Source organism: Tursiops truncatus, chromosome 2 (genome assembly GCF_011762595.2).
Source record: "Tursiops truncatus isolate mTurTru1 chromosome 2, mTurTru1.mat.Y, whole genome shotgun sequence".
Lineage (NCBI taxonomy): Eukaryota > Metazoa > Chordata > Mammalia > Artiodactyla > Delphinidae > Tursiops > Tursiops truncatus.
The window spans coordinates 174,811,765-174,825,627 of NC_047035.1; the positions used below are offsets into that span (position 1 = coordinate 174,811,765).

The following is a 13,863-nucleotide window of genomic DNA, read 5'->3' on the forward strand; positions in this document are numbered from 1 at the left end:
TTTATGGTTTTGAAGAATAGTGTCTATATGTTCCACAATGAATATGTACTGTTAAAATCAGAGCCCACCCAATAAAAGTACCAAAACCAAGGAAAGGGGAACACCAGGCATTTGTGTTGTCAAGTAAGCGCAACCCATTGTCGTGCTTCAAGTTGCAGCCCAGGGTAAGAAAATATATTCTTCGTCGTTCTCCGCCTTTCCCCTCTCCAGTGAGATTGTTCATTACTACCTGATCTTCCATTCCCCCCTCTTTCCGCTGTTAGAGGAGGACCAACTTAAACAGATGGGCTTGTGTCTCTGTGATTTAGACAGTTTGCCTGTGCCTCCTTTTCCTACTCTTCTGAACTGTAGAACTAAGCAGATATGAGACGGAAAGAAAATGAGGGAAAGAGAGGGTCACAGTGCCATGTAGGTGCCTTGAGGGCCCTAAGGGAAGCCCACTGTGGTCCAAATGCTCTGCTACAGTTGGGGTTCCCCCTGGATCCCCAGCTCTCCTAGGCATCGGCTCCTTTGGAAGCTGGTTGTGTGAATCTCCGTCCAGGACATCATAGCCTATCAAGAACTGCTAGCGGCTTGACAGTCTGTGGAGCAGCTGCCCTGGATGACAGTAGCGTCTGCAGTGCTTTCTCAGGCCACTGCTGAGGAAATGCAAGGCCAGAAGACCCTGGCCGAATAACCCAAAGAGCGTGGGCTGTAGTGGCCACTTGGCTTATGCTGGAAGAAATGATTTTCTTGTTTTAGATTTTTTTGATTAAAAAATGTGATTATTCTTCTAGTTGGCAGAAGTAATACATGTTTATTTCTTCACATTTTAGAAATCCAGAGCATTTTCCTTCCATTTTGGGAGGACACAGGAAATCTTTCTAAGCCTCCTAATGAAGTCTTTACTTTAAAAATTCACCTTGAAGACATTAAATTTGGTGGGAGAGCATTTCCTACCCTTTTCTCATAGATCTTTCAGGGGCTGGCTAGAGTTTGTACTATATTTGGGGTTCTGAAAACAGAAACCTCATTTAAAATGGAGATGGGAGGCCGGAAGGTGGCGCTCTAGTGCCCTCCCACTCCACGTCAATTACTTCTCCAGCAGGAAAGTTACTACTTTATCACCCAGCACAAGGAAGGAAGAATTTCTCTTCGCCCAGCAACAGCCCAGCCAATGAGAGACTGTCACAACTCAGCCAATGAAAAGCCACCACACTTCACACATTGGCGTTTCCTCCAGTGGACTCTTTGTTCATAACCACCTTTCCCAACTCCCCCTTCTCCTCTATAAAAGAATGTTCCTTTCTTTTCTTCTCTGGACCTGCCTTTGGTTCACCATAGACTGCATGTTCTAAAGAGCAATTCTTTGCTGTTCCCAAATAAACCCACTTTGTTGGTAAAATAACTATCTGTTTTATTGTTTTAGGTCAGCAGGGTGCTCAAGGAAGTAGCTGTATTGAACACAGATGAGAGGCTCAGGACATCTTGTCCCTAAAGGGACTAGGACACTGTTCTTGCCCTGAGTTCTGAAGATTCTTCTAGGGTGGCATGGCCCCTGGCTTCCTCACTGTGGCACTGTGAGCCTTGGGAAAACAGTCACCCTTCCCATATCTCAATGGCTTCTGCATAAAATGAAGATTATGTTACACTCTATGTCCCAAGATGTTTGTGAGAGCGTTTGGAATAATGGATGTGAGCCTGACTTGAAAATTAAAATATTGTAAAGGCAAGGTCTTATTCCTAGTTTTTCTATGATTCTACCTGTGTCCAGGAGTACCAAAAATCAATAGCAAACATTTTCAATTCTCAAATATTATGTGCTTAGTGCTGCAAAAAGGATTGTGGAGGATATAGAAGTAAAACACATGATCCAGGCCGCAAGGAGCTTACGTACCAGGGGAGATCACCAATGCTTGATGATCTCATTGTATAGCTCATACCTTCATTAAATAGTCCACACTGAGCCATTAGGGAAGACCATAGAGGAGACCATTAGGAGGTTGGAGGAGCAGAGAGGCCTCATGCAGTCTGGGTGGGGCTTGAATAGGTGACAGGGAAATGGTACAATCTCCCTGTTTTTTGGGGAAAACCAGGACCAAAGCCACCCAAGGGCAAATGATATATTGGGTTCAGGGTGCATCAAGAAAAAGTGATGGACCAGACAGACAGGGCTGAGTAATAACAGGGAACCAGCTGGGAAGCAAAGGAACAGATCCTAGTGGAGGGGAGTCCCAAGACTCAGGCAGAGCTGAGTCCCCAAAGAAAGAATGTATCCACATAAGCAGCTCTACAGCCCAATATCTACACCGCTGTGTGCTCAGTGCATCTGGTAAGGAGCTGATAATGTTGTTGTGAGGAGAAATTGCAAATCTGTTTCCAAATGTCTTGGAAACTGTATAAGCGAATGTAAATCTTAGTTTATTTTAATAAATAAAGATAACTCAGGAATAGGAGTAATATTTTCCCCTTGAATTTCAGAGGGCATTGATTGTGGAAAATTATCCAGGATAATTCATTTTTTTATCCTAAATTATTATGTATGGAAATACTAAATGAAGCACTTGGGGAGAGAAATAGTAAGATTGTGTGCTTAGAACATTTATGAGTTTTGCAAAAAGATCCATCAAATTGTACAGCCAGCTAGCTTCCCTTCACCTTGGATTTCAAAGCACTTTTTGGATTTGGATTTTTGTTTTGTTAAAAAATTTTCCCCTAATCTTTGAATAGCTGGCGCCGGGACCCATGCCCACCTATGTCATTAACATGGTACCACTGGTTTTAACGATGCAGCTTTGACTAAGAATGGAGACTGTAAGATGGATGAATGACAAGACAATAATAATGAAAAATACATATTTATGGACCTCTACAAGCACTGATTGTTGATTTAGTGCAGTGTAATGGACACTAAAATTCTCAGAGTTTCTTCAGCCATCTTAAGTAATTATTTTTTGATTCTTACATCAGAAGTTTTGAAAGTTTTTTTTTTTCCCATGCTTTGTAATGCCTGTTAAATTGTCACAGGATTACGTTTGTTTAGGCACATATAAAACGTTTATATTCTTTTGGAAAGTAGAGTTCTGCTTTTAAAGCCTATGTCTGCAAGTAAAGCCAGCGGATGTGGAATGAGCCAACAGTAAACCGAGGCAGCTGGCCACTAGAGAGTGCTTATGGGTTATTTAGGTGCTGTGACGAGACCATCAGTCTGACTCGTGGGGACTTTCTTCTAAGTGGGCAACTTATTTGCAGGCATAACCGTTTTCCCAACAAACCTCACAGTCAGATTGCGTTCAACCTGACTCTAAGGTTCCGACAACACAGGCCCAACCACTTCTAACCCTAGCAGGACAGAGGATGCACAAGGCAAAGCTCAGCAGAGTGGAGCTGCGCTGGAGAGGAGCCACCCCTGCATGGAGCAGAGGGCATCCTGGGAATATCTCTGGGGATCTGAACTCCTCAGCCCACTGTTCCAGCTAATGAAATATCTTTAGTCAGGCCAGTTTCCGAGCAAACTAATGAAATCTGTAGGTCTAAGTCTGGAAACAATTTTGTCATGAGGATGTAAGTGTGGTTTTTGATAGGTTTAATTTAAATGGATGTTGGAATAACATGGGGAACCCTGGGGCTAAGAGCTGCAACTTCATCTATTTGGTCCCATTAGAATACCCATCATAACTGCCTGGAGGAATCAGGAACATTCTCTCTGGCAGAGATGAGCTGAGGAAGGGCTATTCATCCGATGACCAGGAGAAGAAGGGCTTACTGCTCCAGGACAGAGGTCAGCAAACATTCCTCCAGCGTTCTCCTTGACCTGGGAAGCGTATTTTTAAAATAAGCAGCCATTTCAGGGCCACAGGAATCAGGACTTATTACAGCAAAGAAGAGAAGCTTGTTCCTTCCAGGGCTAGAACATTTTGTAGGTGACTTTTCAACTCTTAACCACGTGCTATTACGACATCATTGAAATTTAGTCGGGGTAAAGTCAAGACATTTAAATGGAACTATTTATTTCCTTAAAAATATAGCTTCACTTTCCCTCTCCAACTCTAGAAGGACTATTAGGAGGAAGGGAGACAAGATGACACGACTGTTCTTACAAATCCTAGGGGGCTGTTGTGAAGCATCCCTGGTGTCAGTCCAGTTCATGAAACCTCACATCCCTTTTTCCACCCAGACAGGTCTTTGCCCTCACAATGCTTCTTCCAGCCTTGCCTAAGGAGGAGAGGGAAGCAGGAACAACAGAGAAGAGCATGACAATCCAAATATTCTGAGGTTCAAACACCATAGACAATTAACCCATGTAACCCGTGGTGCCCAGGTTTCAGTGTCATTTGCTACTGAGATCCAAGGACTCCATCTTTTCGCCTTGTTAAGACTTTCCTCTCCCTGGTTTTTTCCTAGAGCCCATATTAGCCTCGGCAACAAGTAAGCAACTTTTATAAGGATGGGTCATTTTGTTAAACACCCACATCTCTGAAAATTTGGGATCCCCAAGTGAGTGACCTGATTAACAACGTTCACAAGAAACACAGCCGCAGAGATGACGGTGGGCGCCAGCTTAGCCATGTCTCATGCACAGCCTGGGGAAGTTTCCTGTCCATTTCTCATGCAACTGACATGGCCATTTTCCTCTCCCTGCCATAGACTTCCAAAACCTTATCCAAATCTAGAGCAAACTCGAGCTTTTTCCTCTGGTGTGTTGTCTTCACGGATGCTCTCCAATTTACATGAGAAAGCACCTCTCTCTTCATTGTTTGGAACACGAAGGCAATTGCAAATTATTCTGACTCCTTACCACCTCTCCTCCCCATATACTAATCCCTTCTACCAGGTTCACTGCACATCCACACCCTAATAGAGGAGGATATAGACTAGGTCACATGAAAATCGCTGGACCACTCTGCATAGGTGAACTTGTCTCCATCCCCTGCAGCGGTGATGGATGGACACACTGTAGGTTCCACCCACATCAGTTTGTCTCCCAAGGAAAGACTCTTACCAGTAGTTCATCCCATCTGTCTCTTTAACAATTTTCTTGGCACAGATAATTGCATCTGTGAGGTCGTCAGTGATCAAGTCTGTAAGAGAGAGTAGAGGGTTAGCTGAGATTTTCTTGTTGGAGCTGGGGAGGCTGAGATTTTCTTGTTGGAGCTGGGGAGCCCGAATCAGATTTTATTATTTTATTGTTGGAGCTGGGGAGCCCGAATCAGATTTCCTTCACTTTTCTCACTGCTTTCGGAGCAGGCGGGTTGGAAGAACCATGAGCCGTATCCTTATTTTTGTTACACTTCTTCACAAATCAAAGAACTGCTTTTGTTTCTAGACCATCCACATCTTAAAGTTTCAGACTCCTTGATGTTTCAGAGGAAGGGACCAGCCCTGAAAGGTTTTTGGAAATGTGTTTAGGGAAAACACAACAGGAAAATGTTTTTTATGTCCTAAAGAAACACACAAGTGAGAGAGGACAGTACAGTGTTTTCTTTACTTGTGTTAATTTGACATGGAACATCTCTTTATAGATAATTATTAAACTTTCGTCTATTGTAACTTTCTGGTTTGTGCAATAATTTTCTTTTTACCCAAGGTGTTTTTCACATGCAGAAATTTTTAAGTTTTATGTCAAATACATCAATCTTTGCCTTTGTTACTTTTTCTATGGCTTTCAGATGTAACAAATCTTTCAACTGAAAATGTGTTCATTGACATTGCTTCACCAGAAGTGGACTCAAAATCCTTCTCAACACAGAAAAAGGCAGATAAACAAAAAAAAGTCCAACATCATTTCTGTTGCAGGTTGGTTTCTCCAGAAGCAGTTGCTGAGATGGGTTTGGAGTGCAAGGTGTTTATTAGGGATCCACACCTGTAGAAGAAATGGGCAGAAGCAGGGCTGGGCAGGCGGAGACCATAGCTGTGATCTAGGCCCATCAAACCTCACCCCCTGGCCTTGAGCCTGTGGTGAATGTTGCCCATCAGAGTTGCCCAGGTTGGACCCCTCTGAGGCCCAGTTTTTATACCCCAGCTGCACTCACTCCCCGGGTTTGGCTGCCCACAGGACCTTAGGGAATGCTGCTCTTGACACCCGAGCAGGTGCTGGTAGACAGTGCGCAAATCACACAAATGCAGCTGGGACCAAATGTCCTTCCTTTGAGGGGAACCTGGGAAATCCACATCCACGCCCACCACAACCACCAATCCAAGACACAAAAACCCTAACCATTTGACAGAATTTCTATTTAACAACTGAGCAAAGATTTTGTAGGCATTGGGTAACGCTCGATACTGACAAGGGTGCAATGACATAGGCACTCCTGAGTTCTTGCTGATGGAAGTGTAATGGACTCAACTTTTCTGGAAAGCAAATAAAGCTTTATTAGCTTATAAAAGTCTTTTGCCTTGTTTCTGGGAAGAGAATTATTTATAACAATAGCTATTGCTATTAGTTGACCTTCATGGAAAATGTACCCTATGTCCAGCACATATGAAGCCTCTTCATGTATTATCTCCCTCATACTACAGGATTACCATGGCTACAGCCATTGTCATCCCTGTAAACTGAGGTCACACACCCAGTAAGCGAGTCTGCCTTCAAACCTAAGGCTACTTCCTTCCAACAGAGCTACTGCAACAAGATTCCCGCCTGTGCAACACCGTCTGCTAACAAAGTCGATAATAAAAGTATAAATACTTCATTAATTTTTCAAGTAATTATTATCCAAACTTAAGGGCTTGGTATCTAATGCAAGTTCAGACTACTTAGAAACACTTTATTTCGTGTGCATACATTCCTGATGAGTGCTTGAGACACTGCGGTTTGTGATTGAACGTGGTTGGGGCCTGTTTCCTAGGAGAAGTGGGTTCTCTGGGGTCTCCAGGGATGGCAGGACACAGATTACACAGAGTAGGGAAGAAGCAGAGGGTACGCTGTTAGACCTGCCTCGGCGCAGCCCTGGTGCCAGTACGCAGAGAACAAAGCTCGTGTTTGCGGTGCGGCAGGTTGCCCGTCTGGAGACGCTGTGCACGGTTTGGTGGGAGGCGTAGGTTACTGCAGGCCCGGGTCATACAGATCGTGGAAGGTGTTTGTCAATGTCTCACTTTGTTGCACACCTGAGAGGTTTTGCAAGTGCAAGTTGGACGTGAGTTTGAATTTCCTTAGGATAATGTGTTAAGCTAGGTCGGGGCCGGGGAATAAAGGACCTGGCACGGGGCTGAGATGTGAGAAACCCAGTGAAATTGCCACAGAGGGGCAGCAGAGGGGCAGAAATGAGCCCAGAGAGCAGGTATGCACCGGCACGCGAGCCAAGAATGGCTTCTGCTCCATTTACTTCAAATAGACAATTCTGTCCAGTCAGACACAGATAAGGAAAGGGTTAGGTTGAACATCAAAGCATCGTTCCATGGAATCATTTATTCTCCCCCATCCAACAAAAGAAAACAGCAACAATCTACACAAGAAGAACTCGTTCTTTTCAGGTAAAAGACTTTGAGTTCTACTGCAAAGTCTGTCTCTCCCCAGCATAATCCTGGCCCCCAATGGAAATACCGCTATCTTAACCCAGAATTTACATCTCCTCGTACTCTCTGAAGTGACAATGGCCAACTCAGATACCAGGCTGATATGAGAAATAGAGATTAATGTAAGTGGGCTAGCCTAGATACAGGGGGCAATGATGGTTTTCTTAAACATCTCTTATTTTAATGAGGACTAAGTTATTTGAGGGAAATAAAGATTGCTATTATATTATTATAGGTATGTGAGTTTGTGTATACATAGATATGTTTATATTTCTATATATGTATATATAACAAATATTATGTCCAAATAGTTTGGGAAGGCCGGCAGCAATCTGAGAAATATGGTTTGGTCTGGTACTAACGAGCACGTAGCTTCAGCAGGTGGGCGTGAGGTGCATGTATTCTGTACATGCATGAGGTGCCACCTACCTTGCACACACACTCTAATGCTAGCTTGTTTCTAGGTTCTCATGACGAATGTCCCTACTTCTGTAATCCATGGGACAGAATGACATTGTCCCTAAGTACAGCCTCTCTGGCCTGAGGCTGGGGGCGGCCGGTCATAGAGGGTGATTAGGGTATAAAACCAACATCCTGTTTTCTATTTTAAAGCTGTCCCTAAAAATCCCAGGCTTTTGATGATGAGAAAGCAGATATGAGTGATCCTTCACCTCTAACCACGAACCATCTAACATTTTAATTTCTGAGAATCCATGGTTGTCTTGCAGATATACATTTACCCCAGACTTCCTTAACTGGCACAACATTGGACAATCCTCAATCAGTAAACTGCATGTAAAGTCAAGCACGGCCGTGAGTGGCAGATTTTCTCTCCTACTGTAAACAACTAGACAACTAGAAAAAACATGTGATCATGATTTTCAGGCATTAGACAACAGGGAATGCAGAATCCTTGAGAGATAGAAACCAGACGAGGCTCACCTTGTGACTGCTGTGACTGTCTGCCCAGTGCCACTTTCCAGACCTTGAAGGTAAAACCCAGACAGGAGATGGCAGTCTACGTGGAGGAGACAGAGAGGAGAGGCTGAGACAGTTGGCATTTGTCGAGAGGGTCCCTGAGAGGAAGGAGTCACCAAAAGGAGCACGCCTGAGCTCTGCAGAGAGATGCCACTGAGTCTTTGGCTGAAGACCAAACCGGGCATGTCAAGGGTAAAACTCCATGAGACTAGTCAGAGAACTGTTGCGAGGGACCTCAACAATTGCAGGGATCAGCCAGGGCTGGCAGACATGATTTCAGACTGGCCAGAGGAGAGAGACTTTGCTGAACCTTAGGATATTCAAGAGAGGCTAAAAGGGAAATACTTTGAGAGTAAGGCTGAACTAGCCCTCCCATAATGACTGCTCTAGAACATCCCTGACCAGAACTAACTGCTTGCCAAGATGAACTTCAATAATCCTTAAAGGAAGACAACACAATCCAGACACTCAACAATGTAATACACACGCTGTCTAGTATCCAATAAAAAGCGATCACATGTACAAAGAAGTATGGAAATGTAACCCATAACCAGGAGAAAGATCAGTCAAAGGGAAGACCCAGAAGTGACAGAGTTGATTGAATTAGCAGACAAGAAACTTAAAACAATGCTTATAAATATGTTTATTGCTATCAAGGACTTACAGGAAAACATGAATCAAATGAGAGAAATGAAAGATATAAAATAATTACCTAGCACTGAAAAAATGCATTACCTGAAATGAAACATTCAATTGGTGAATTTAATAGATTAGGCACTTCAGAAGAAAGATCAGAGAACTTGAACATAGAGTGGTGGAAACAATTGAAAAAGAAAAAACAAAGAAAGCGAAAAAGGCTGAAAAAAAAATGAAGAGCCTCAGTGACCTATAGGAAAACATTAAATGATCTAACACATGTGTTATTAGACTCCTAGAAGGAGAAATTAAAAAATTATCCACTCAGGGATCCAAAATGTTAGCGAATATCAAGCAAGATAAACACACAAAAACCAGACATTTGTGATCAGATTGCTGAAAATTGGTGACAAAGAGGAAATTGTAAAAAGGGGCTAGAGGAAAAAGGACACATTACCTACAGGGAGCCCGAGAAAATCAAGAGTCAACTCTATTATATGTGAAGTGGTATAATGTTTTTTGAAGGTAGAATGTGATGCATATTGTAAACCCTAGAGGAACCACTAAAAATAAAACAGAAGTACAGCTAATAAGCCAGTGGTGGAAATAAGAGAGAATACTGGAAAGATTCAATTAATCCAAAAGAAGGCAGGAAAAATAAATCAAGAATAGATGGATAGATCCCACAAATAGATGGTAGATTTTAAAGTAATCATATCAGCAATTACATTAAATATAAATGATCAAAATCAAGGTTCAGCAAACTATGTAGGACCCACAGGCCCACCCTCTGTTTTTGTAAATAAAGTTTTATTAGAACACAATCATGCCCATTCATTTACGTATTGTCTGTGACTGCTTTTGTGCTATGTGAAGAGTTGAATAGTTACAAAAGAGACTATAAGGCTCACAACACCTAAACTGTTTATTATCTGTCCCTTTCAGAAAAAGTTCCCTGGTCTAAACATTACTGTTGAAAAGCAGAAGTTGTTGGACTGGCTATAAAAGCAAAACCCAATTATATGCTGTCTATGAGAAATTCACTATAAATGTAAACATATCAAAGGTATTAATGATAGTTTCTTTTTGAAGTTTTCATTTCCCAGCATAATCTCTGCTTTCAATAAGTTACTTTTATCTGGTTTTTGTTGTTGGTGGTGGTGGTGGTCTCATTCTTTCATGTCAGTGACACTCCTATGAAGTTTAATGCCCCTTAGTTATCTGCACTTATTTAGGAGAGGGACACTGAAAAGCTGATTAGGAGTTCTGTACACAGAGGTGGGGATTTTCAACTGTGCATCTCACTGTAGGGAGATCTAGCTAGTTTGTTCACTGGGAAGTCCCACTTCAGTTACTTCCTTTCCATCTGGCTGGATTCCCCAGAACAAGGTCTTCTCTTCTGGAGAGGCTAGGCTGGTTGCCAACATTCCAGGATCGGAGTGGAGGAAGGTGACTGGGACTACAGAAACTTAACTCCATGTTTAGTATGGAGCTCTCACACTCAAATGTTGGCAAGGTCTCTCAGTTGAGAGATGTTCTACTTATCCTGCCCAGGAGAGAGAGCCCCAGTATCCTGCCAGGGTTGAGGAGGAGCAGTCAATACATGAATAGAATCAGGAGGGGAATCAGCTGCTCCTTAACTGGATTTCCAACTGATCATCCTGTTGTCAACCTGCCTTCACTCCAGTTTCCAGAAGTAGCTGATGCTGCTAATTTCTGAGCCCTTTTGGGATCCTGTGGTTGCTTCTTGGCTTTCCCATGGTCAGTTTAAGATTCAGGATTTAGCAATTCTCTAATTGCTAAATTAGTCACCATTTGTCCTCTCACTTTCCAGCTTCTAACAATATACACATCCAACCACCATGTTTAACTAGAAGACTCTATTGGCAAGCTCATAGGAGATGCTAATGAGAGTGACCAAGAAGGGAAGGAGTTTAAAAGTCAAACCTGTAACAAAGTGAAGGTACTGAATGTTTGAGCCTCGGAGATAAGAATTGAAGATGAGAAATACCTACTAATTATTTTCAAACATTTAATAAGTTGCTGCATATAAAATAGAGAAAATCTGTTTTGAATAAATCCAGAAGGAAAAACTAGCATTAATGGAATAAAGCTATAAGGACATGGATTTTGGCTCAACAAAAGAATGCTCTAAATTAAGGGTTGACCAACAATTGGTCAGGAGGTAGCGAGCATTCCATAGTATTGTAGGAGTAGGGACAACTTATTAGGTAAATTAACATAGTGTTCCGTCATTCATACATTCACACTTATGTACTGATTATCTTGTATGTGTCCAAGAGAAATAAAAGTTTATTTTCTGCTCCTAAGGAATTTTATCACTCTTTGTCTTCACCCTTGCTCTTTTCCCTACATTCATTTAGTTAATGAATATTTCTTGAGCTCCAACAATGGCCAGGGACCATTCTAGGCACTGAGGGTACACCAGTGATCCAAACAGATAAAACTCCTGCCCTCACAGAGCTTACCTTCTAGAGGGGGAGCAAACAAGACAACCACTTACTTCACTCCATCCTTCTACCGTTGAGTGTCCCTTGCATATTCTTCTCCATACCACCAGCCATGACCATCATTCAGGTCTTTTTATCTGTCACTTAAATCGTCTCTTCTTTAATCTGTCTCACACCCAGCTTGCATATTAATTTTTCTGAAGCAATGTTGAATCAACTGACCTATTCTGATTTCCTAGTGCAGGCAGAAATCAGTGTATGCTCCTTAGCCTGGGTCCCAAGGTCCTCTGTGGTCAGGTAGTCATCAACCTCTACAACCACATGTCCTGTTATTTTTCATGCACCTTTTTGCTTTTTTGTTCTCCTTACCTGGAATCACATTTCTCTATCTTTGAATATCCAAATCTTACCTATCTTCCAAATCTTAGATAAAATATCATTATGTCTACAAAGCTTCCCATGACTTTATTAATAATATCTCTTTCCTTGGAAGCCCACACCTGTTTACAGTCATTTACCGAACTTCGTATAAGCACATATTCTCTTCCCTAACGCCAGAATTCGTGTTGGATGCGTCCTGCTATGCTCAGTTCTGTGCACACATATATTTCTCAAGTCATTGAAGTGAAAGACTTGGAAGTGAATTCTAGCGTCATTTCTGCTGTTTACAAAGTGCTATGTGAAGTGAATTATTTGTCTCATTCTGTACAAAGAAACATAAACTGCATGTATTGAGTGAATTGCTCTGGAAAGCAGTTGGTGAACAGCTTTTTCCTTCTTAATGAATATATTTAACTTTTCTATGCATGAAAGGGTAGTAAGGTCATTTATCCAGGCCCCTGTTTTTGTGGTGGGCTTCATAAAAACCACCCTAGAAGGGAAAAGTCATCTTTGGACAAGTAGGCCACAGGATCATGAGTGTCACCTTGGGGAACTGTTGAATAAGTTACTAGCCTGGCGCAGACCTACTGGCACATCTGGACTCCAAATTCTGGTTAAAGCAGAAGGTGTGTGGATATTCCATGATCAACTTCCCCGTCTATCCCTACGGATAATATCTGTAGAGTCAAAAGCATACCTGAGCAGGCCACATGACAGTGGTTTTTCTCTTGCAGCTTCGCACGTCTGCACCACGTGTAACTGTTTATCTTAAAAATGCCATAGTCGGTGCTCCCGTCCTGCAGGTCAGTCTGAGCAGTGGTGTTGTAGTGGCTCTCGTAGTAGGCCATGCAGATCCCTAGAGGGAGAAAAAGCCAGAAATGTGAGGGGAAAAAAAAGCATTTTTTTCTCCAACCCTGCTCTGAGGGGGAGAGTTCCCTTATACATGTTAAGGGAACATGCTCTGCTCCCAACAAAGTTTGGGGAGGGTCAGGGCTGGTAGTGCACCCGAGTGGCACAGGATGGGCAGGGTGGCACACATAGTCAGTGGCTGAGTTTGGACTAGACTAAACGTCAGGTCTGCCCCCTACACTGTCAGCAAGAATGGTGGTGTTTTCCCCTTCCCTTGCTGGTGTCATTTGTACAGGACTCCAGGAGTGAGGACAAGAGGGGCAGGGAGGAGGAGAGAAGCCCCCGAGAGCAGCAGTTGAGGACATGTGAACAGCCAGCAGCCGTCCCTGTTGGGCAGAGCATGGACAGGCTGGGAGCAAACAGAAATGAGTGTGGATGGGGCCTTTGACATCTCAAGGGAGAGTCCAAGGGAAGAAAGAGAACAGGAAGGGAGAAATCTCACAGTTTCCAAGACTAAAGCCCCGGTAATTGTCCAGGCCAGCCCTCGAAAATATTTTTGCCAGTTTACAGCGAGTGTAGATTTTGGGTTCAACGACTGTGATCAGGCAGCCCATCAGGGCCAAAGTACCAGCAGCCTTCATCCCCAGGCCTGTTGAAGGCAGAACCTGTCAAAAATGAGAGACCACATCAGACAGCCCTACTTTGTCCTGATTCCTGAGACTAAGTCTATCGCCAATGAGAACTTCGAAATCTGCCAGCCTAGATGTTTCCTGTCACTTGTGAACATTCAGAGCCAGCATCAGGGAAAAACCAAGGGCAGTGAGTACACAGTACAGGGAAAGGGTGAGTGCAGGCTCTCTAACCCTTTCTACATGGTTACTTTCAAGTAAATGCTATGTTCCTGGGACCAGGCGTGCAAAGAAATTAACCCTCAATTGACGTCCAGATGAACCACAGAGTGTGAAGCATTTCTAGGATTCCCATTTTAACTCTATGAAACAAAACAAAACAAAACAAAAAATAGAATACCAAGAGGTAACCATTCCCTATGCGC

The 13,863-nt window shown here is 42.9% G+C and overlaps 1 protein-coding gene across 1 annotated transcript; it reads right to left on the reverse strand.

Moving 5' to 3' along the window:
* Nucleotides 1–4,124: 4,124 nt before the first annotated feature.
* On the reverse strand, nt 4,125–13,452 carry LOC101323815 (lysozyme-like protein 1). The gene is made up of 4 exons (XM_004317971.2): nt 13,312–13,452; nt 12,658–12,816; nt 4,982–5,060; nt 4,125–4,194 (listed from the first exon to the last, which is right to left on the reverse strand). Exons 1-4 carry the CDS (start codon nt 13,448–13,450, stop codon nt 4,125–4,127), a joined length of 447 nt encoding a protein of 148 aa, XP_004318019.1. The 5' UTR covers nt 13,451–13,452.
* Between the last annotated feature and the right edge of the window lie 411 nt (nt 13,453–13,863).

What these genes read in the sequence shown, in the direction of transcription:
- LOC101323815 (XM_004317971.2), bottom strand. Translation starts at nt 13,450, where the DNA reads ATGAAGGCTGCTGGTACTTTGGCCCTGATGGGCTGCCTGATCACAGTC. An exon ending in GGGCTTTAGTCTTGGAAACT is followed by an intron (nt 12,817 to 13,311) that starts GTGAGATTTCTC and finishes TTCTCCCTCTAG; the next exon opens with GGATCTGCATGGCCTACTAC. An exon ending in CTGTCATGTGGCCTGCTCAG is followed by an intron (nt 5,061 to 12,657) that starts GTATGCTTTTGA and finishes TCTCTCTTACAG; the next exon opens with ACTTGATCACTGACGACCTC.